The sequence below is a fragment of the Anoplophora glabripennis genome, unplaced genomic scaffold (genome assembly GCF_000390285.2).
Source record: "Anoplophora glabripennis isolate ALB-LARVAE unplaced genomic scaffold, Agla_2.0 scaffold2, whole genome shotgun sequence".
In the NCBI taxonomy this organism is placed as follows: domain Eukaryota; kingdom Metazoa; phylum Arthropoda; class Insecta; order Coleoptera; family Cerambycidae; genus Anoplophora; species Anoplophora glabripennis.
In genome coordinates, this window is record NW_019416325.1 from 3,595,309 (window position 1) to 3,616,997 (window position 21,689).

Consider the following 21,689-nt stretch of genomic DNA (forward strand, 5'->3'; position numbering starts at 1 on the left):
TCATAGTGTATGAAAGGTGGGAGTTTCCAGTTGAGACATGTCGGTGCATATCATAGGCATACAAGTGTGTATTGTGTTAACTTTGATCTCAGTTTCAGAGTTAACATTTTAGAAAAATACTTTTTTGTCATAAATTGTAAAAATACCTTCAAATTAAAAAAAATGGTGGCAGATACTTTTTTTTACTTTTAAAATAATTTAACCATACAAAAAATACCTTCCTCCAATTTTTATCACAATCTGTTTTGGGATTTAAGTTATAGAAACGATTAAAAAAATTTAATATGACAAACTATTTTCATCAGTTGCATGAATAAAATCACCATTATTTTTAGTGGCTTTGGAGAAGCAACGTATAGAGTACGAAAGACAGTTCCAGCAGCTAAGAAACATGGTTTCGCCATCTACACCTTACGCTCCCTATTCCTACGACCCTCTTAGAATAGGTTTCGGCAAAACCACACCTTGCACTCCCACGACTCAAATGAAAGTGGAAAAGTGGGCTCACGAACGAGACGAGATGTTTAGAAGGAGTATAGGTCAGTTGAAGGAGGACATTTTAAGAGCTAATTCGCTGGTGAAGGAAGCTAGTTTTCTGGCCGAGGAAATGGGGCGACAGACCAAGTTCAGCGTCACGTTACAGATTCCCCCGGCCAATTTGAGTCCAAACAGAAAGGTAATGATCGAATATCTATTACGTGTCTAATTTATCGGTAATGTGATTTTTAGAAAGGAGCGTTCGTGAGTGAACCGGCGATATTGGTTAAACGAAGTAATACTAGTCAAGTGTGGTCGATGGAGAAGTTAGAAAATAAAATTATCGACATGAGGGAACTGTATGAAGACCAGATGAGTAAAGGAGAGAATCAGGACGAGATAAAAGGACCCGATCCCTTCTTCGAATCTCAAGAAAACCATAACTTGATAGGGGTAGCAAATATTTTTCTTGAGTGTTTGTTCCACGATGTTACTTTGGATTATCACGCTCCCATCATAAGTCAGCAAGGGGAGGTGGCTGGCCGCTTACAGGTAATGCTCTTGAACTAAATTCTATTTTGAAATGCTTGAAAGTTGAATGACCCGTCAAAATGCATCTGTGGGTAGGTAATGCCTGATCGCTGATCACGAATCCGAGGTCAATTTAGTAAAATTCAAGATGGCGGATCCAAGATGGCTGACCAAATATTAAAAAAATATCACATTCGCGCCAAATTTGGTATACGGGGGTTTTCGGTGTCACTGATAACGAATCCGAGATTAGATTTACAAAATTTGTTCTTAAAAATTTAATGAATTACCTATGTACTTTATTACCTGAGATTAGGCAGAAAACCAGTGAATAGATCAATTACAGACAAATTAACAAGATATAGCGGAAAAAAAAGGATAAAACATGATTGGGTACTCAGGTTAAAAAGTAAACAAAAATATTACTTAATGAATTTCGCAGTTCTGACCTCGAATACGTAATTAGCGACACACCGAAAACCCCGTATACAAAATTTCGCACGAATCTGTTATTTTTTGAAAATTTGGTCTGCCATCTTGGATGCGCCAACTTGAATTTTGCAAAATTGACCTCAGATCCGTGATCAGCGACCCCGAAAACCCCCGGATACCAAATTTGGCGTGAATGTTATTTATTTTTTGAAAATTCGTAATATCTGACCTTAATAACAAACCGATTTTTGTTTTGTTAAAGGTGGAACTAAGCAGAGTGGCCGGTTCATTTCCACAGGATAGAATCTGTGAGGCTGCGTCAGACAGTTCGTCTGAGAGCAGTCAAGAAGAAGAGGAACAAGGTAGTTCACAGGTCACAATACGTGTTCACATAAAACAAGCCACTGGATTGCCCATATCTCTTGCCCATTTTGTGTTCTGTCAATATTCTTTTTGGAACCATCCGGATCCTATTGTAGTACCTGACGCAACCGATGCACACGGTCAAAAACAACCAACAACTGTCAGATTCGAACATATACACGATTTCACTGTTAATCTTTCCGAGGAATATATAGACCACTGTGCAGGTTAGCGTTTTCTAGTTTTTATGTAATTTTTTATTTTTCTTTTTGTGCTTTTATTTAAAAACTTTTGTGTTCATCGACTTTAATGCACGATATTTTTTTAGAAGGAGCGCTTTCCATCGAAGTTTGGGGAAACAGAAGCGCCGGTTTTTCCAAATATAAACCTGGCTGGGAAGTCGAGCAACAGTTGGCAACCGCTAGATCCCTACTAGACCGTTGGTCCGAGTTGACGAGAAAAATAGAACTGTGGGTGGAAATCCAAGAACTCAACGATCAGGGCGAGTACGGAGCTGTCGAGGTTGCTATGAGAAACGACATGTTAACGGGTGGGGTGTATCAGCTCCGCCAAGGGCAACAAAGACGGATACAAGTTCGAGTGAAACCGGTTCAGAATTCGGGAACGTTGCCTATAATTTGCCAGCAAATAATAAAAATAGAAGTGGGAGGTGTTATGGTACGAAACAGGCTTCAAAAAGCTCTGGATTCTTACCAGGAAGAGGATTTAACTGTCCTCCGAGAGAAATGGAACGACGCTTTACAGAAACGCAGGCAGTACTTAAATCAGCAGTTGCAGAACTTGTCTGAAAAATCCGACAAAACCGATCAGGACGTGGAAAGGGAGAAGAGTCTGATTGAGCAGTTAGTTAATTTGACTGAGGAGACTAATGCTGTTTATGTGCCCCAGCCAGGGACGGGAATTCCAGGGGCTCCCGCCATGTGGAGTCCTCCTCCTGGTATGGAACCACACGTTCCCGTACTATTTCTGGATTTAAATGGTAAGTTATATTATACTGGGCGAATATTAAATGTATACCTATATTTTAAAATCTTGCTAAAAAAATTGAGATGGAAAAAGAGAAATTATAAAATAAAATAAATAAATAAATGTATAAATATATAAATAAATAAATAAATAAATAAAAAAAATAAATTAATTAAATAAATATTCAAAGAAGAAGAAATCTTAATTGCTTAAAAATATAAATTTTTTAATAGTCTTGGAAAACTAATTAGTTCATTCAAACGGGTAATTTTTTCTTAAAACATGTTTCAACTCACGTCAACTCCTAAACAAGAAAAACTAACTGCACTCAATAAAAACTATTATTTAAAAGAAATACAGTTGAACTCGCTTATAACGAGCAGGGGATATAACGAGCACTTGGTTATAACGAGCAAATTGAAAAGTCCCTTCCGAATTCCCTATGTAACGTGTATTTTTGTTCGGCTATAACGAACTCGTATATAACGAGGGCTTGGCTATTACGAGCTTTGATTTTGGTCCCGCGCAACAGTGATCTCGGCTATAACGAGTTATCGTAGAACCACTTTTTATGCACATGACATCAGATGAACGCAAAAACTTGTTATGACAAGTAGAAATAACAACATATCCGATTTTAACGTCTTTGACTTAGTTCAGTACGACATGGTAGACGGAAATCTCGAAGTGGCTGAATTCCCCAATGAAATTCAAATCACACAATTAGCGATTAACCCATCAATAGATGAAGAAAGTGATGAAGAAGAGACGGGAAGCGATGAGGTTACAGTTCCTTCGACACATGAAGCCATCTCTGCGTTAAAAACCATAGTATCATACGTCGAATTCAAATATCCGGAAAACGAGCAGTTCTTAAATGCCGCTGATCGGTTGCAAAGAAATATCAGTCAGGAGATATTAAGCAAAAGAGTGGTGCAATAATAAATGCTATGTAATGTAACTTACCTACAGTTATACTTATCTATGTTATGTAGATAAATAATATTATATGTTTGAAAATAAAAATACAAGTGCAATGCAGCTATAATTATGTGTCCAATAATTTTCAGCATAGTTGGCGACGGCGACGTCTATAACGAGCACTCGCGTATAACGAGCAAATTTTGCGTTCCCGTGAATGCTCGCTATAACCGAGTTTTACTGTATATGGAATTATTATGTCGGACTGTATGCAAAACCGCATGCAAATATCGTATTGTCCATGAAACGCCCCTATAAAAATTGGGCCGTTGCCGTTGGATCACTCGAAACCAAACAGTTACAAATTTGTGATTCAGAATTTATCCAAAAAAAAAAAAAAATTCGGATGACTTACAAATACAAATTTGTAATGAAAAAATCAAAAAGGGCAGTTCGAAAATGATTTAAAAATACACTTCTGCACGGCACTGGAAACTGGTCCACTGTAAAACTTGACCACACATAATGGGACCGGCACGGCGGCAAAGTGCGATAAAAACGGACAAAAACTTGAAAGAATTTCGCAAGGAAAGGAATAAATAGAATTTTATAGCACCTATTTTATATCAGCCAATTCAACTGTTTTTGCAGCTATTGTTATTACTAATTAATAAAATTAATTTGTGGTTTTAATTAATAAAATAATTTCACATACCTGATGTTACAACTGTTCAAAATTTTGTCCACCGACGTGTAAACACATTTGGGTCCCTCTTACTCACTTTCTACGAACTAACACAAATGTTGTCCTGCTTCACCATAACACAAATGTTTCACCATAATACAAACATCTTGCTTCACCATAAATTAAAATGATATCCGAATTGCTATACACACAAGCCACTGTTAACACTATCTCCTAAAAAACTATTGTAAATACTATCATAACGACGATTGTAAAATCGGATTTCAGTATTTGGAGTCGCTGAGATCACCTGGCTCTCCACGCGTATTGCGAATGACGCTAGGGACTTCAGTTGTCCAGCGATGTAATGCTTGAAAGTACTACAACTTCAATAATTTATTTCTCGAAAACTATAAGGATTATACAAATTTTTTTTTACGATATTGACTCCATTTCTCATGCCACATCTATTCCCAAATTTTTGTCTGTCACGTTGAGTTGATATAAAATATAATTAAACTAAGAAAATATTATTGTAAATTTAAGACTGAAATTGTGAAAAATTGTGTACATTATTATTTTTCAAAGTATTGTCCATTGTTAGCCACTACTTTTCCCCATGTTTCGGGCAGCATACGGATTCCTTGTCGAAAGAACAACTCATCATTTGATGCTATCTATCCATCAGTCGATCTAATTTTTCGAGCAGCACTCAACGACTTTCAGCAACACTTTTCTTTGAGTTAAACGGGAGAAGTAAAATTTCCTAGAAATAGTGTTTTGTTGACTCGTAAACATTTTCGGAGCTAAGAAAAAATACGTTCAGCAAAATGACATATAATAAAAAAAAGTAAAGCCTAATGACATAGCTTTGACGTAAATATATTTACAGAAGTGTCCGATGCGACCTAGTATAAGTTACACCATCTATTGTAAATCCCTCGAAATTTGTTCAGTCCTAGTAATTGCTTGATGAGATTTAGTACAAAAACATTTTGATTGAGTCCGGATTATAGTCCTAACGTAAAATTTTCAATAAAAAAAAAACTAATGGTTTAAATTTTGGGGGTATAAAAATGTTCATCACCTCATTTGCTTTCTTACTCAAATGGCCCTGAAATATTCAAATATGTAGTACTTCATGTCCTTTTCAGTAAAAAAATTCTTTTGAAATAGCCCAAAATATTCTACGTCTTTATATCCGCCGTAACGCACAAATTTAAAAATATTTTGTTACAGCTGATGATTTATCTACCCATCCTTCTGGAGAAGAAGTGACAGTCGCAGGCATGAACTCTATTCTCCCAAAAGAGGACGGAAGACAATTCTATAGTTTGCATATACTTAACCATTTGGAAAAGGACGTTTGTGCTGTCGCAAGCTGGGACTCGTCCATCCACGATAGTCCACATCTCAACAAGATCACAGAATGTATGTCTTAACTATCCACACCATTCTATAGTATACTATAAAATAATTTTTCAGCTAACGAAAGGGTTTATATGATTCTCCGCGTAACTGTACGACTGTCTCACCCGGCTCCAATGGATTTAGTACTTAGGAAACGATTAGCGTTAAACATATACAAAAGACAAAGTATTACAGATAGAATAAAAAATCAAATTAAATCAAAAATAGTTAAGAGCGATCTTCTGACATCTTGCGGTGTTACTTACCTGGTTGTTCTGAATGTACCGAAAGCCAGTGAGGAATTGGAGGATAGGGAAAGTCTCGCTCAGTTGGCGGCGTCCGGAGAAAACTCGTCATTGTCTGATGGAGAAACATATATTGGTAAGTTAACGAACAATATAATAAGCGGTCACATTCGCAACATGTAGAGTGGGTAATGCGATTCCATGGGTGTATCATTTTAAAGGGTTCCAAAAATTGTTGGATATAGAAAAACAAATACAGGGTGGGTGAAAAGTTCTTGCAATTTCTATGCAGTCAGTACGAAAAATTATTTTCTTAGAAGTTAGAGATAAACAAAATATGTCGTGCTAGTCCATTTATTGCCTGAGTGTTATTTCTGACGCTGAATGAGTATTATTGCAACAAGAATATATGATATAAATATATTGCATTCTTTTTAGAAAAATACACCCGTGGAGTGAGCGCCGTGGAGAGTATATTAACGCTGGACAGATTGAGGCAGAGCGTTGCGGTAAAGGAGCTGTTGCAAGCTAAAGGACAACCGTTAATGAGGAAGACCGTTAGCGTACCTAACTTCTCACAGGTACTTTAATTGTTACTCGAAAATCTTAATATTACTTTTTCCTACGATTTTGTTAAAAGTATCGAAATATTAGTATTGATTAATTTAAACGATCTTTTTTTGTTTCCTGCCTAGACTTTGGAAACAAAGAATGGGGTAGGTGTTTCAAAAACGTTAATTATCGCTATTGTAATTGTATAATATATAATATCGTTTACATTTCAGTTGATGAGGTTAGATTTGAGTATGGAGTCTCTTCATATGTCGAGGTCTGAGAGTGTGGCCGAATTGACCAGCGACCTACATCACGGATTGACGCCACTGAGAAGCAGAACTAGTTTTGGAAAGGATAACGAGGTGACTCCACCGAAATCCTTTGGCGGCCTAGGTAGGTTATTTTGTTTTTGTGGGTTTTAGGAAATCCAGTATTTACTAATGAAGGTTGTTTTATGACAGTATTAATGGAAATTGTGTTGAGAGAGGTATAAACAGCGTACTGAAACGAAACGCATTAAGGATCATTCTGGTCATGAAAATACACACTTTCGATGTTTTTAGTTATGCCAGAATTTTGCCAGAGATTTTGTTTCAAAAGTTTGGCACCTCAAAATCTGTCTACAGTAATTTCGGTTTTGTTCCCAGTTGAAGCCTTTATTGTCTTATTTCTCTCGTTCTTGCTTTTCTTAGGGAGAACTTTCTCCTTGTGAAGTAAATAAAAGTGGGGGCAAATTCTCCAAGCATGGTTTTTTGTTAAAAAAAATGTGGAAATGTTAATTAGATTTTTAAAAAGTGTACTTTTCATGCGATATATGTTATCCTCCTGTTTGCCTCCTGGTCACGAATCCGGTGTCAGAATTGAGCTATCACATCATAGGAATTTCTTAACCTCAAAAAACCGGTCAAAAATAGCAAAAATTCACGAAAAAGTGCCAGGAAAAATACAAAATTTTTTTTTTTTATTCAAATGTTCATTTATATGGTTAAGACCCTGCTGAACGTGAATCCGCGGTCTGAATTGATGGTTATTTTTCAAACCGCAAAAAAAGCAGGTCAATTAAGGTCATATCACGAATTTTCAAAAAATAACAGATTCGCGCCAAATTTGGTATACGCGGGTTTTCAGGGTCGCTAATCACGGATCCGAGGTCAATTTTGCAAAACTTAAGATGACTGATCCAAGATGGCCGACCAAATTTTCAAAAATAACAGATTCGTGCCAAATTTGGTATACGGGTGTTTCAGGCTCGCTGATTACATATTCAAGGTCAGAATTGCGATATTCATTTTGTAATATTTTTGTTTATAACCCGAGTACTCAATCATGTTTTAACCTTCTTTTCTTTGGAAAAGATCTATTCACGGGTTTTCTGCTTAATCTCAGGTACATAGGTAATTGATTAAATTTTTAAAAACGAACTGTAAATCTCGGATTTGTGACCAGTGACCCCGAACACCCCCCGTATACCAAATTTGGTGCAAATTTGTTACTTTTTGAAAATTTGGTCTGCCATCTTGGATCCGCCATCTGTTATTTTTTAAAAATTTGTGATATCTGATCTTGTAATTGACGGGTTTTTTTGAGGTTAGAAAAAGAACCATCAATTTTGACCACGGATTCACGTTCGGCAGGGTCTTAACCATATAAATGAACTAAATAATAAAAATTGTTCATTGTCAGCCACACACATCAGAGTATTATATACACTGAATATAACAATTACATCAGAATAAAAGTACCCAGTATGGCAGCTGTAAAGGTTGACTTATTTTGTGATTTTACTTTCCTCTGTGGGTAGGTAACAGACAACCGGTTTGATTACGCTGTTTCAATTTAATACAATGATTTTTAAATTAGTTACAAGCGCAAGAAGGCAAAATATTCTGGCATAAACTTGCATATCATCCAAATTCATATTCTACCTGTCATCAGTTCATTTCAATATTGTTAATTCTCGATGAGAGTCCCTACTCGTATAACCAACGTACTGTATCTGTTTGATAATTGTTGTATATCGAGGCTATAGTTTTTATAGCTTTGACTTTATATTCGATAGTATATTTTCACTAATGTTCTGATGAATTTTGTTCGTGCAACCACAAGGCTCCATTCTTTCAGGTAAAATGGAGGCTTGCATATTGATATTGCTACATATTATTTATAGGTGGATATTACGATGTGACCAAAATGAAAGTCATGTGCTTGCGACAGAATTGAACTAGTTTTGAGATTGAGTTTGACTGCATCTCAAATCTATGTTGGAACCGTAGTTGTTAGAAAACATGTAGATATGAATACATAGCATGTTTTGATTATAATTTGCCGTTTTAGTTTTAGCTTTACCTTAACAGAAAGGAGTAAGGTTAATTAATAGCTAAATACTGTGCTTCGTAAAGACAGTAATGGTCGACGATCGTCTTATGATTATCATCTGTCACAAGTCCATTCTGTTCAATGTAATGAAGTCACAGAGACTTAGACTATTCTAACCACCTCACCCTTACAAAATAGCGCGTGCATCGTGAGCATGAGTAGTGATAAATATAGACATTACAGATTAGATCAAGCATTCTCAAACTTCCTCCAAACGAATTAAATTAACACGTCGCGGTATCTAATTGGTTTAAAAAAATAATTGCAATTTCCAAGTACACATTTACAGGGTATTAATTTTTTTTTATTTATTCAGAATAAGCAATGAAAAATATAGACTGCACTCATTGGAGAAAATAATATATTCTTAAGAGGGCTGTATAGCAGATAGGCAACCAGCAATACATTTTTATAGATTTTATTGCATAGTTTGTCTAACTTGCCATTTTTAAACAAGCGGCGTTGTAAATTACAAATTTCTTTACACCAAGAAGTAATTTGAGTTTCAAACTAAGTCCATTTTATAGGAAATTTGTTATTTGTGCATTAATTCATATATAGACAAACTGTGTAATAAAATCTATAAAAATGTATTGCTGGTTGCCTATTTGCTATAGAGCCCTCTCAATAAGAAGGTACCTTAATCATTGTCAGACATAGATAGTTTCTCAGGAAATGCCGGCATCTAGCGGAAAAAACATAAATGCAGAAAAATGAAATGTAGTCTAAATTTCAATATTTTCAATAGTCAAAAATTCAATTATTGAATTTGTGGAATAGTTTAGTTTGTTTTTTTTTCTCTTATTTGTGGTATAGTGTAAGTTTTTTCTTCGTTAATTGATGTTTTTCTGTCTGTGAAATTAAAAAATTAAAGAAATCTGTTCCAAAAGGATTAGATAAAGAGGATTGGGTGCTTCATTGGGCTGGTGGAACGAGACACAGGGCCATACACTTACCGTGTAATAAAATCTGTGCTGTCATTGCAAAGAAATAGTTAAAATTATATACATATTTCCATTTCTCAACTATTATTTTTTAATCAATATGCGTAAATAAATGCAAAGTTGCAACAGAAACTTGGCAACAGTGCACGAGTATGATGAGTTTATTATTTGTCAGTTGGCAGAAAAAGCAAAAGTAGAAAAAAAAGCTGTTTAAAGGAAGATTGTGGAGCCAGAACCTCATTACACTGTTTGAGGGCATCAACTAATTGACATGGAGTACAATCAATACAGTACATGGCACAAAGCATGCACTGCTCTTTTTGCAAATAAGTTTTAAGTATTTTAGATTATCTATAAACTGTGATCATGAAGTGATTCACGTGGACAAGTTTAAATATGATTTAGTTACATGCATAGCAGTTCTGTGAAAGCAATTGTTTCTCATAAGACTTGAGCGTTTAAAGCGATATCCTACAATTTTGCTGTTTAATTTAAACATACTTTTTACAAAAATAAAACACAAAAAAAAAACATTACACCTAATAAAAGTTTATCTAATCTCAACAATTTATTCCAAAACTTACTACTTTATTTGGATTATGGATTAACAGCAACATTTCCTAATTTGTGGTTGGCAACACCGTCTATGCTTGAAAAATTTATATTTATAGACATTTTATAATTTCAGTAAGTCAGTGGTGTACCTAATTTTTTTCCATGATTTTTGACTTACAGATTAAAGTTACATATTTAAAATGGAAATTATGGTTGACTAGCTGGTTCTGAATAGTCAGTGATGTAAATACAAACTTATTCAAAAACTTTGATTTTATATAATACTGGCTATCCTACATACTTCGAGGATAGTTTCTTGAGTGAAAATAAACTGGTTTATATTGTTACTTTAGTACAATTTTGCTTCCTTATGGATCTTCATAGGAAATTTTTAATTTGTTTTTTGTTTATTTATTTCAATGAAATTTGATATGGAGGTTTTTGGGATGGCCTTAATATGAGATTATTTTTTTCGTAAAACATAGAGGTTACTTAGAACTCCTCACACAGTATTTTGTCTTTTGCCTTTTTTTTTTGTGGGTAGAAAATGCAGATGTTTCAAGAAACTTAAGAAACTTTTGATTATATCGTAATAAATACTACACATCTAATCAAGATAAAAAGCGCTAGGTTTAGCCATTTTTATGGCATTAACTAAAAATACCCTGTAAATTTGTGGAAAAACTCCTTTGAAATCTAAAGAGGAAGATGGATATGTACTTGAATAGACTTCGTACTCGTCAGAATTGTACAAATTGGCTAACCTGCATGATCTGTTATCTGTTAGATTGGAACTATGTCTCTTTGGCTTTAAAATGATATCATATGAGACTTATAAAGAATCGTCATATTGGTGGGATGGTATACTTGTGTCAAAAAGCGCACGTAAACGTTTGTATTAAAATTAACCTGCTTAATATGTTTTTGCTATTTCAGCTCGACCTACGTTCTTAAACCTCAACTTAAATTTGAATTCTCTGAGGTTACAACAGCCAACAAGTACTAAACGTAGGTTTTTTGTATTAAATTTGTAGTGTCAGAGTATACTTTTTAATGTTTATCTTTTATTGAACAAATATTTATCCTGTACTTTCTGAGCACTTTTAAACCTTAAATAATATTTGTTCAAAGTGTCTTTTTTATACGCAGCATGATTCAATTTTTTTTAAACATTTATTTTTTTGATGTCAACTTATTTTCCATAGTGTTTCATGAGAATGTTATCCAATTATATAAAAAAATCCTATACACAATGAATCTTAAATGTGTATATATATTTGAACTATTTCAAAATCCATCGTTAACATGTACAGTTAAGAACGACTGTCCTCATGGCAGGTAATCATTTGTGAATGCACACCAATTAATGAAATTGACAAGTCACGGGTCTAGAAAATTATTTGGAATTTATAAATTCATAAATTTTTCTCAAAAGAAAAAGAATTGTTAATTACACAGCACATTTAAGATTCACAATGTATACAGCTCGTTTACTGTTTTTACATATAAAAATTATTATACAAGGTATATGGAAACTATGAGTAAACGTTTAGGGGGGGGGGGGTGATTCTACAAAAAAAAAATAAGTAAAGTTCCATTACACTTTTAATGTTAATGAAGTTACATAACTTCGGAGTTTTCTTTTTAGTTAATATTTTGTCAACTGAATTTAAGTGTTTTTTTCAAATTTTGTGCACTTGCTATGATAATGTGAAAAAATGGTTAAATGACTCGTTTGATTAGAAAATCTATCATAACTTTTTTATTATTTTTTTAATATTAAAGAGTTTAATATTAGTATTGGACATACAAAAAATTCTCTTCTTGATAACATTAACTGTTTCCGAGAAAAAACGGATTTAAGCGTACCTTAAAATGGTAAAAATTGATCAATTTTGCAATATAAAGAAAGCAAGGTTTGAAGATAAAATTATATAATTATATAAATAAAGCAAAAGCAGAAAATTAATTTGAAAACAATGATTTTAAGATTAGTTAGTTGTGAGTTTCCAAAAAGTGTCGCAGGAATTTATACCACCATTTTTATGAGTACTCGCTCCATAAATATTTTGCTTGTAGTTTCCAGATACTGTGTATATATTTAATTTCAGCATTTACAGCTCGTACAACGATTTTTGAAAGAAATATTTCTATGACTAGTGAAGTTTAAGAAATAAATCATTATGTTGCTTACAAAATTGGTACAGTTCTCATGATAAAAGTAATACATTTAGATTCTTTTGAAATGGATGTATTTAAGTCAGCGTGATGGTTAAATCATTATAAATTTTATTGGATTTTTATGACACGTTACATTAATTATTGTGGATTCTTAATCTTTGATTGCCTTTAACTGCAGATTCTTTAATTGTGTTTTTCTTTTTCTTTTTAATAAAATATATTTATACTATACAGATTCACGAATTTTCATAAAACAAGATGACACCTACACATTTTCCACTCACTTCTAATAAATACCACCAGAAATGTGGAACTATTAAAAACACATGAAAATAATTAAATAATAATAAAGAGATAAAACAAAAACTATAAAAATCCACTAATCAGTTTACAAATTATAATGATTTAATATCGTATTTAAATTGGTCTGTTTTCAATGAATCTCAGTGTAATTCGTTTAAAATTTATGCTATTAAACCACACTAAAGCTTTTACAATTTTGACACTGGAATATGTTATTATTTTATTTCTTTATTTTTTTAGTTTGTCTTGATTTAAAAACACTTTTGTAACAGCTGAATACAGTGCTGGGCATTAAATTAATCTGTTCATTTTTTTGCAAATCAAAACAATAATTAAAGTGTAAAATTGTGGTTACTAATTGATGTCGATTGAAAATTAGTAAATACTAGTTAATACAGTGTAACTTAAATTTTGTTATAATTTTTTTAATTGGATCTTTAATCTGTCTAATTTATCATTTTTACCAGTTTTATTTTTCTTGTTGTGGCAATTGATATTTATTGTGGATCAGTGTTGTCTATTTTTTGCTTTTTTGTAAGTTTCCTATTTTTTTTTTCAGTTTTTGTTACTTTTAAGATTAATGCGTATGCTCCATATATTCTACAAATTGTTTTAGTTTTCAACTATGAAATTTTTTCTTTCGGTATTATTTTGATTGAATTCCATTAAATTATAGGAACTCATTTTACTTTCTTTCTTATTTTTTTAATTTCTCCTTTAGATTAAAACAAATTTTAAAAACTATTTTTGATTTTCATTACGATATATTTTGTTTCTTTCGTATTTAGATCTTTTCAAATGACAAATTTATAATCTCACTACCTCTTGCTTATTTTGATATTCATATTTTAATTATGCTTTGTTTATCTTTTGTTTTCTGAAAATATGCCTCTTTATGAGGCGGGAGCATATATGTTACTCTTAAATCTGGCACTAAATGTGGTGGTTAACGTGATGGGGTAAAAGTACTGCCCAACACTAGTTAAATGTGCAACGACATGAGTACCTTTATTTAGATGTCAGTATTGTCGTAGTAACGTAATTCAAATCAATCTGGATGTTACGACATGTAACAATCTGAAGCATATAATCTTAAAACTTTTCAGTGTTCTCCGGGATGGCATCGCCGGCGAATACCAAGTTGGGGTTGCGTATGACGACGCTTCACGAGGAACCGACCAAATCTTTGCCACGTAAACATTCCTTTGACTTACTCACTGATGATACTATCCAGGAGCAAACCGAAGAAGGGCAGAATGGGAAGACAGAGGTCCATGTAAGTTTTAGTCATATTTATATGGGGGCTACTTTTAGCCTTTAGAAACATGTAAGTGTGTTTTCTCAAATATTTCAAGTATTTTGTGATTTTTCATACCTCACCACACTCATACTAACCATTTGGAAGTTACGACATGCACAGTAGTATTTTTATTTTCTTAATAGGTACATATTATAAAACGGCAAAAATAATAAAGCAAAAACTGCAAAGTAGTTTTACTTCCAATTTTGATTTAAAAAAATAATTTTGATTTGCACTTCGTATGGGCTCCAATGCTCCCATATTCCATGTAAAATGAGATGTGCCAGTTGCAGTTTGTCAGCACTTCTCGTAATTAAAAACACCCCACTTTCATTACTCGAGTACTTTTCTTCAAACCATCCTATTACTACACGGGTGGCTTGGTGGCAAAGTCTCGTACAATTTTTTATGTATGATAGCATGGTCTTGAGTTACAGAGATTTATTGCTCTATTCTCATTACCATTTTATCGGGGACCACACGCAGACGGAAGGTGTTGAGCGACCCAGGTCTCTGGTAGGCTACCACAGCCACATCCCGAGCCTGCCTTAGGTCACCCATCCAAGTTCCAGCCTGCGTCCCTGATGCTTACCTTGGCCGATCGAAATCCATCGGCCAAGACACCCGGCTAGGCGGTCCCCCAGCCTGTATATTTAATGTGTAGTAACTGTTTAATCGCATTGAATTTGCATTGCAGTATATACAGAAGAAGAAGAATACTGCACGAAAAACGCTCCCAACTTCGCGTACTTTGGATTCTCTTACCGAGTATGCTCCAAAACCAAATACACCATCGGCTAGTTCAAGTGGTTACGGCTCGCAGGCTGTATCGATAACAAATCTTTCCAGTGACGATTCGATGTCTCTCAAAAGTATCAGTGTTGACGAAACACCTGACCTAGATTTAAAATTGTATGACTTGCAGCCCGTCTCCGAGGCAACGGATTGGAAGGAAATCGAGGTACGTAGAAGTAAACAGATTAGAGTAAGTCAACGTAAACGTGGGTTGATAAATCGTGCATTATAGGTTATTTCTCAGCACGAGGATCAAACCGGAGGTTCTACGAATAACGAAGAGAGTTCTGATGACATAATGAATGGGTTAGACAGCGACACGAATCAAAACCATCCAGGAAGTGACCTTACCGAATCAAATATCATAAAAACTAATTTGTCTCCGGGAAGAGTGGTGCGCAGAAAAAAGCAAACGAGGAACCAGCACTCGCAGAGAGCCTCGTTTCCTCAGGCTCGTTTACATGTGTCGGAAAGCAAGGCTGCGCAAAATTTGGGGAAGAAATTGAAGGATATCAATTTTTCCAACGAAGACGATAACTTGGAAAGTTCCACAGACAAATTAGAAGGTAAATTGTTGTTATATGTGTAATAATAATTGTTATTTGCATGTGTCGTAGATGACCGCGAAAGTAATTTCGGCTCACGTCCTGATCTGTCAAAGATAAGTGATGTTCCCGTCCCTGATTGGGTTGTGCTAGGTGAAAGTGTTCTTATTAGACCTTATAATTCGTCCGGAGTGGTTGCATATATTGGAGAAACTGATTTCGCAGGTGGTACATGGATCGGAGTAGCATTGGATGCACCAAAAGGTAATGACACACAAATTAACGAAAAAATTATGAAACTAATAATATTTCTAATTAGTTAAACACAAGAGACTTTTAAATGCGCAAGGATGACAGTTAAGAAACAACTAATTTTAAGTGAGCGTTATTGATGCGGGTTACAATTTAAACAAAAAAAAAAACATTTTTTCCAATGAGCTTACCCTAAAATATGGTTTAATGAGCTTTTTGCTATAATTTGATAGAATGAATTACGGTTATGATGTAAAAGTAGACGTGAAGTAATTGAGGTCGTGAAGCTTCTGAGGCAGTAAAATAAAATGACTTGCAGAAAGTGTATTTTTATAGCTTTGCCAATTTGTTGCAAAAGCAGACTTGTCCGCTTATTATTTACTTCACCCTATTATATTAATTTTGTTATTATTTTTTAGGAAAAAATGATGGGAGCGTAAAAGGTACCCGCTACTTCACATGCAAACCAAAGCATGGCATGTTCGTCCGTGCGGACAAGCTTATTCTCGATAGAAGAGGCAGAGCTATGCGACTGGACAAGGCTGAGGCTCTTGCCCAAACCAGCAATAAGTGTACTCTAAATAGAGGTAAATATGTATTCTTACCTAATATTTAACAGTTTTTGAAATGCAACCACATTTAAGCTTGCCTTAGTGTAAAAAACGATTAAATTCGACACACTTTCTATTAGGCATTCTTCCGAGGAAATAGAATAATGTAGAGATGGAATGGCAAAAACTGTTCTCGATATCTTGATTCTTTTAAAAGGGGAATTTTTCATTTTAGGTTGTATTTAAAATTGATAATTAAAAAAAATTATTAAAAATTAAAAAAATATATTTCTCTGAAAAGAAAGTTTATATTTTTTAAAGTAGATTGAAAGAAAAGCTTTCGCAATTCATTTATTTTTCTGCTTGTTATCATTTTTTTTAATTTCTATCATACCTTAAGGGGAATAGTCATTGTGACGGCCGAAAAAGTGAGCGATTTTCGTGAATTTTTTTGACCGGGAAAGTTAAGGAATATGTTTTTTTTATTTTATTAAGTGTATATTCAACTTGCTTCGTGTAAATTTTTATTAAAAAATATTAAGTTACCAAGTTATGAGCCTTACCGTAAAGCCTAAAAAAAAATTTTTTTCAAAAAAGGGTTATCTGAAAAAAGAAATCAAATTGCATTAGAATCTATCTAACTTGTATCAAAAATAGAGGCAAGTTGACCAAAATTGCAGCTTAAAGGACCATGTTTTTGTGTATCTCCTCAGGAAATGCCAAAAATCATTGAAAGCATGAAATCGTTATCGTCATTGGAAATTTTTTTTTTTCAGAGTCGTTGCCTAGATCTCGCTCCCGTGGGAATGGTTTAAACAACGTGGGTAACCGAGCTAGTTCAAAGGCTAAGTAAATTGATTCAGACATCGACCGCCCATCCATAATTCCACCCTATATTTATTGCCATTTGTCATGTTTTACGACACATTAGTTGTGTGTGCCGTCCATTTACATGGCGTAGTGTTAATCATCCTTGCCATTTCATACATACTAGTTTCACATGTATCGCTATTTGGTGCACTCTATATAGCCGGCGCGTCACTAGGTGCTCTGGTATTATCGATCTGATTCTTCCTCACATGACAGATAGATACATATTTATGTAATTTAGTAATATGTATATATATCTACACGGTTAATTTCAATAGCTTGGTAATACCACGGCACCTTCGAGCCGCGCTGTATAGACCTTTTACGTTCAGCGAGATATCTACCTCCTGCTTAAGAAACTGCACAAATACCGGTGACGCGTCAAATGCTGTCACATTTCCCACTTCGGTTGTGTTTCATTTCGACTATTTACTAGCGGTGGCATGATCTCAATGGATTTGGGAGGGATATCAGTATTTTACAGTTCTACGCATTATTTTCTAAGGAAATAATGGACGTCAGACATGCGGGCAGGATATTAAGATTCATGCACTCGGTTTCTTTGATTTTTATGTAAGCATTTCTTTCTGTGATATTCTTAGTTGACACAGAGGCACTCCCGTCTACACCCATCACGCTGTGTGAATTTTTAAACTATAATTTGCGTGCTATGTAACTTGTAAGAATCCAGATTCACCTCGTTATCCTAAAATTAACGAATTTATAGTTAAGTTTATAGTGATACGATTTGTTTCCTTTTAGGTTACGTTATACATTTTTTAAATTATTTATTTATTTTAAATATTACTTTTAATTTACTCACGTATTTTTATTGCATATGGTTCTATGCAAACATTTATTGTTTTAAGTAGTATAAAGTTAATCTTGCATGTAAATATATATAAATTTTAAATGGTGACTAAGTTAACGTTTTACCAATCCTTATTTGATAATTTAGTAAGTAAACGGTTTGTTTGAGCAAACGACAAAAAAAATTTGCCGGGAGGTGAATCTGCTTCTTGCATTTATTTGAACAGATTTAATGGCATATGTAATCATAATAGAATATGTAGCCTACAAGAAGTAATTTAAATAATTCTGTGTGTCCTTAGGAAGTAGATTAAGATAGGTCTAAATAGTGGTAACTTTAATTTGCATTTTTTATTGAAAGACTCGCTAAGTCAGCCAGAAGCTTCAACTATATGATACCATAGTTAATAAGGTTACGTATATCTTTTTTTGTCACGGTGGAATGACTTCTGTACAGGGTGTCCCAAACTCGACGCCTCAATGATATTACAGGGTAACGAATAATGTTACTGAAAATTTGAAGGATACAGTTCAAATGGGATGGATTGAAGCGTATTTTGCACCAAATATTGAAAGTTTTAGATATTTCGAAAATTGCGTTGATGATCTCATGAAATATTTTTTTTCTAGGAACATAAATTTCAAAAATTTTTCTCTATCTATTTTCTTTAAAAAGTTATGATCAGAAGTAAAACCAATAATTAGAACATCAAAGTTACATTACTCATAACTTGATCGGACATTCTCTGGAAAACAATTAATCTAGGAGCCAGATAGGGTTCTGTGGCCAATAAGAGTGCCAGGGCTGCAAACAACTTCTTCTTATGTATTTTGACCTCCTGAATCCAAAAAACTTGGTCGCAAAACCTGAAAGTGGTCAGTTTAATTGTTATTAACAAATAAAATGTTTAAATGGCTGTAAAAAGTTTATTTTTATATCTAGTACAATTTTTTATGTGTTAATAGTTACGTTTCCTCATAACAAACATATATTTTTTTGAAAATTAAAAAAAGATTAACTTTAACCAATGTTATTGCAAATTTAGTTCAAATATCTTACATTTTCCGTTTCCGCGCGCACCAATTTTACTATATCTAGTTCTATTGAACGGATTGAGACGCACGACATCTCATTTTAAAGCTTGAACTTTATTTTACAAGATCCATTTATTAATTTATTTATTTAACAATTAATGGCAGCTTAGAAAGTTGCGAAATTTCAACGAAAATGCACAGGGAGTGGACATATAGAAAATATGTTATAATAATTTTGATTATATATGTGATATACTTCTTGATTTTTGTTCTACTTTTATTGTTTTTGTTTTCTTTGTGATTAATTAAAGACATGTTTAATATTTGAATATGTATTTGATATTACTATTTCAAGGACTTTCTGGCAACTTCATTAACAGTGTCACAGCAAGCCTTGTATGAAAGCTTTCAATGGCCTCCTACTATTAACGAAGCTGTAAATTCTAAAATAATTATTATAAATCGTTTGTAATTATTATTTTTAATTCAGATCATAACTTTTTAATGAAAATAGATAGAGAAAAATTATTTTTTAAATAAAAGTATCAAAAAAATATGTTCTTTTTAAATATGGAAAAATACAGGTACGTCCTGGAAAAAAATTTCATGATTCGAAATATCTAAAACTTTAATTTTTGGTGCAAAATGGACTTCAATCCATGCCACTTGAATTTTATACTTCAAATTTTCAGTAACATTTTTCGTTACCCTGTAATATCATTGGGGCGTCGAGTTTGGGGCACCCTGTACATTCAATGAGAATTTTTTTTTTGTGCATTTGGACCATTGTCAATGATGAAACAAAGGTTGGGCAGACGGAAACTTTATAAAAGATATTTTATAGTTTTTTACAGTTGAGCAAATTTTTCAATTTTGGTAATAAACTGCATTCATGAAAATAATGAAGTAAAATAAAGATTCTTAGTCCTAAAAGCCTTAAACAACTTTGTTGATTATGTTATTCAGAACTTTATTTGTTTTTTCTTTTTTTAATTAAAGAAACATTATCAGTAGGCTTAGTGCAGCGTGGAGTTTAACAGGACCGTAGTCAGATTACGAATGAAAATATTGATGAGTTTACAGAAAATATGTCGCAACATAGTACTATTACCAAAGAGCAAGGTTGAGTAGAGGATAAACCTTAGTGTTGAGACAAGGCTTCCATGGCATATTGGAAGACATATTACTACTTGCCTTTCTTTGAAGTGAAACGGTGACGTTTATCACTTAATATTAACTTGTCTAGGGAAAATGACTGTTCAACGTTTACTGTTGACAACGGACTGTATGAGAAATTGTTGCACAGCAGACGTAAAAAAGGAAGATATCGACGCGACACCAACTACTACAAGGTTCCCTAAATAACTGATCAGTTTAAAACACGAGTCAGCTGTGAAGGCCACCGAACCCCGCGCCGGCTCTGTTAGACTGCACGTGCGCTAAGCCTAATTATCATTTCCAAAAAAACAGATTTACCGCTTGAAAAGAATTTCTCAAAAACTAATGGTCAAAGTTCTTCAGTTAGTTTCCTGTTATTGATTATAATGCTGGAAAATTTTATTTTTGTTACCACCATTAGCAAAATATTTGTACGTAAGATAAAAATGCTGGTTTATTAAAAACTAAAAAAAATACTATGAAAATCATTTATGACCGATGTCAGTGTTTCAAAAAGAATTGGCATTTCAGGATGACTTAAATAAATAGTTTCTTATTTATGCAGAAAATTAAGTGTTGAGCTATAGTGGTGTATTTTCCAACATTTACCACAATTTTTTTACTTGAAAACAAATGCTGTTATCGATAGGGAACAAAAGATTCTTTTTATAACTCCTTAATGATTTTTTAATATCATGCTATTTATTTTTTTGAAAAACTAAGTAATAATAATAATAATAATAATAATAATAATAATAATGCATTTATTGCCCAACAAAAAATATTTCATTTACAGGATAAAATAAATAGAGAATCATATAATAAAAAGATTATAACTAATTTTCTAGTCAATAAGGTCTGTAAGGCTTCAGAATCTTGTTTTCTTTTTGTCCCAGTTTATTATCAATAATAATATTTGAAACTGCAGAATTTGTTAGCAAAGTGGTCATGTCGAACTTCAGCTAGCAGTTTAGTTTACCTTCTGCAGATTTTGTTTATTGCATTTATGAAAATATAGTCAACATTCCAGAAATGCATTTAGTGTGGGTGTTTGTTAAGAACTGGCTGATTTAGTTGGGCTTCCATGGTGTACCACAGAAAACATTCCATAAAAAGTGTAAAAAAATGCAATATAATCTAGTCCTCGTGGTTTATTTGCTCAGTGATTTTGAGGTTTAGTCGTCCATTGACTAAATTAATTAAACTGTAATCGAGTCAAAATAATAAAATACTAGACCTTTTCCTGTCCAACTTAAATCATTCTGTCCAGTTTGTTATATATATATAGTGTATATTACCTAATTGTAAAATTAATTTCTAAATTAAATTATTGATTTGTATAAAATTGTTCAAGATCACGTGCATGTTTCAGAATACAAATGATTAATCCATGTTTTAAAACCCATTA

General features: G+C 33.3%; 1 protein-coding gene across 2 annotated transcripts in view; it reads left to right on the top strand.

Moving 5' to 3' along the window:
* The window catches only part of LOC108916938 (kinesin-like protein KIF13B), a 52,975-nt gene extending 33,992 nt beyond the window's left edge, over positions 1 to 18,983 (top strand). For both annotated transcript variants that reach the window (XM_018723282.1, XM_018723283.1), the window contains exons 10-23: positions 336 to 676; positions 730 to 1,029; positions 1,703 to 2,030; positions 2,132 to 2,803; positions 5,636 to 5,827; positions 5,882 to 6,187; positions 6,490 to 6,632; positions 6,837 to 6,999; positions 14,072 to 14,241; positions 14,963 to 15,226; positions 15,293 to 15,626; positions 15,678 to 15,869; positions 16,277 to 16,444; positions 17,185 to 18,983. In XM_018723282.1, the coding sequence (XP_018578798.1) occupies positions 336 to 676; positions 730 to 1,029; positions 1,703 to 2,030; positions 2,132 to 2,803; positions 5,636 to 5,827; positions 5,882 to 6,187; positions 6,490 to 6,632; positions 6,837 to 6,999; positions 14,072 to 14,241; positions 14,963 to 15,226; positions 15,293 to 15,626; positions 15,678 to 15,869; positions 16,277 to 16,444; positions 17,185 to 17,261 (3,650 nt within the window). In that variant the 3' untranslated portion in view covers positions 17,262 to 18,983. The remainder of the gene's footprint in view (positions 1 to 335; positions 677 to 729; positions 1,030 to 1,702; positions 2,031 to 2,131; positions 2,804 to 5,635; positions 5,828 to 5,881; positions 6,188 to 6,489; positions 6,633 to 6,836; positions 7,000 to 14,071; positions 14,242 to 14,962; positions 15,227 to 15,292; positions 15,627 to 15,677; positions 15,870 to 16,276; positions 16,445 to 17,184) is intronic.
* The last annotated feature ends 2,706 nt before the right edge of the window (positions 18,984 to 21,689 follow it).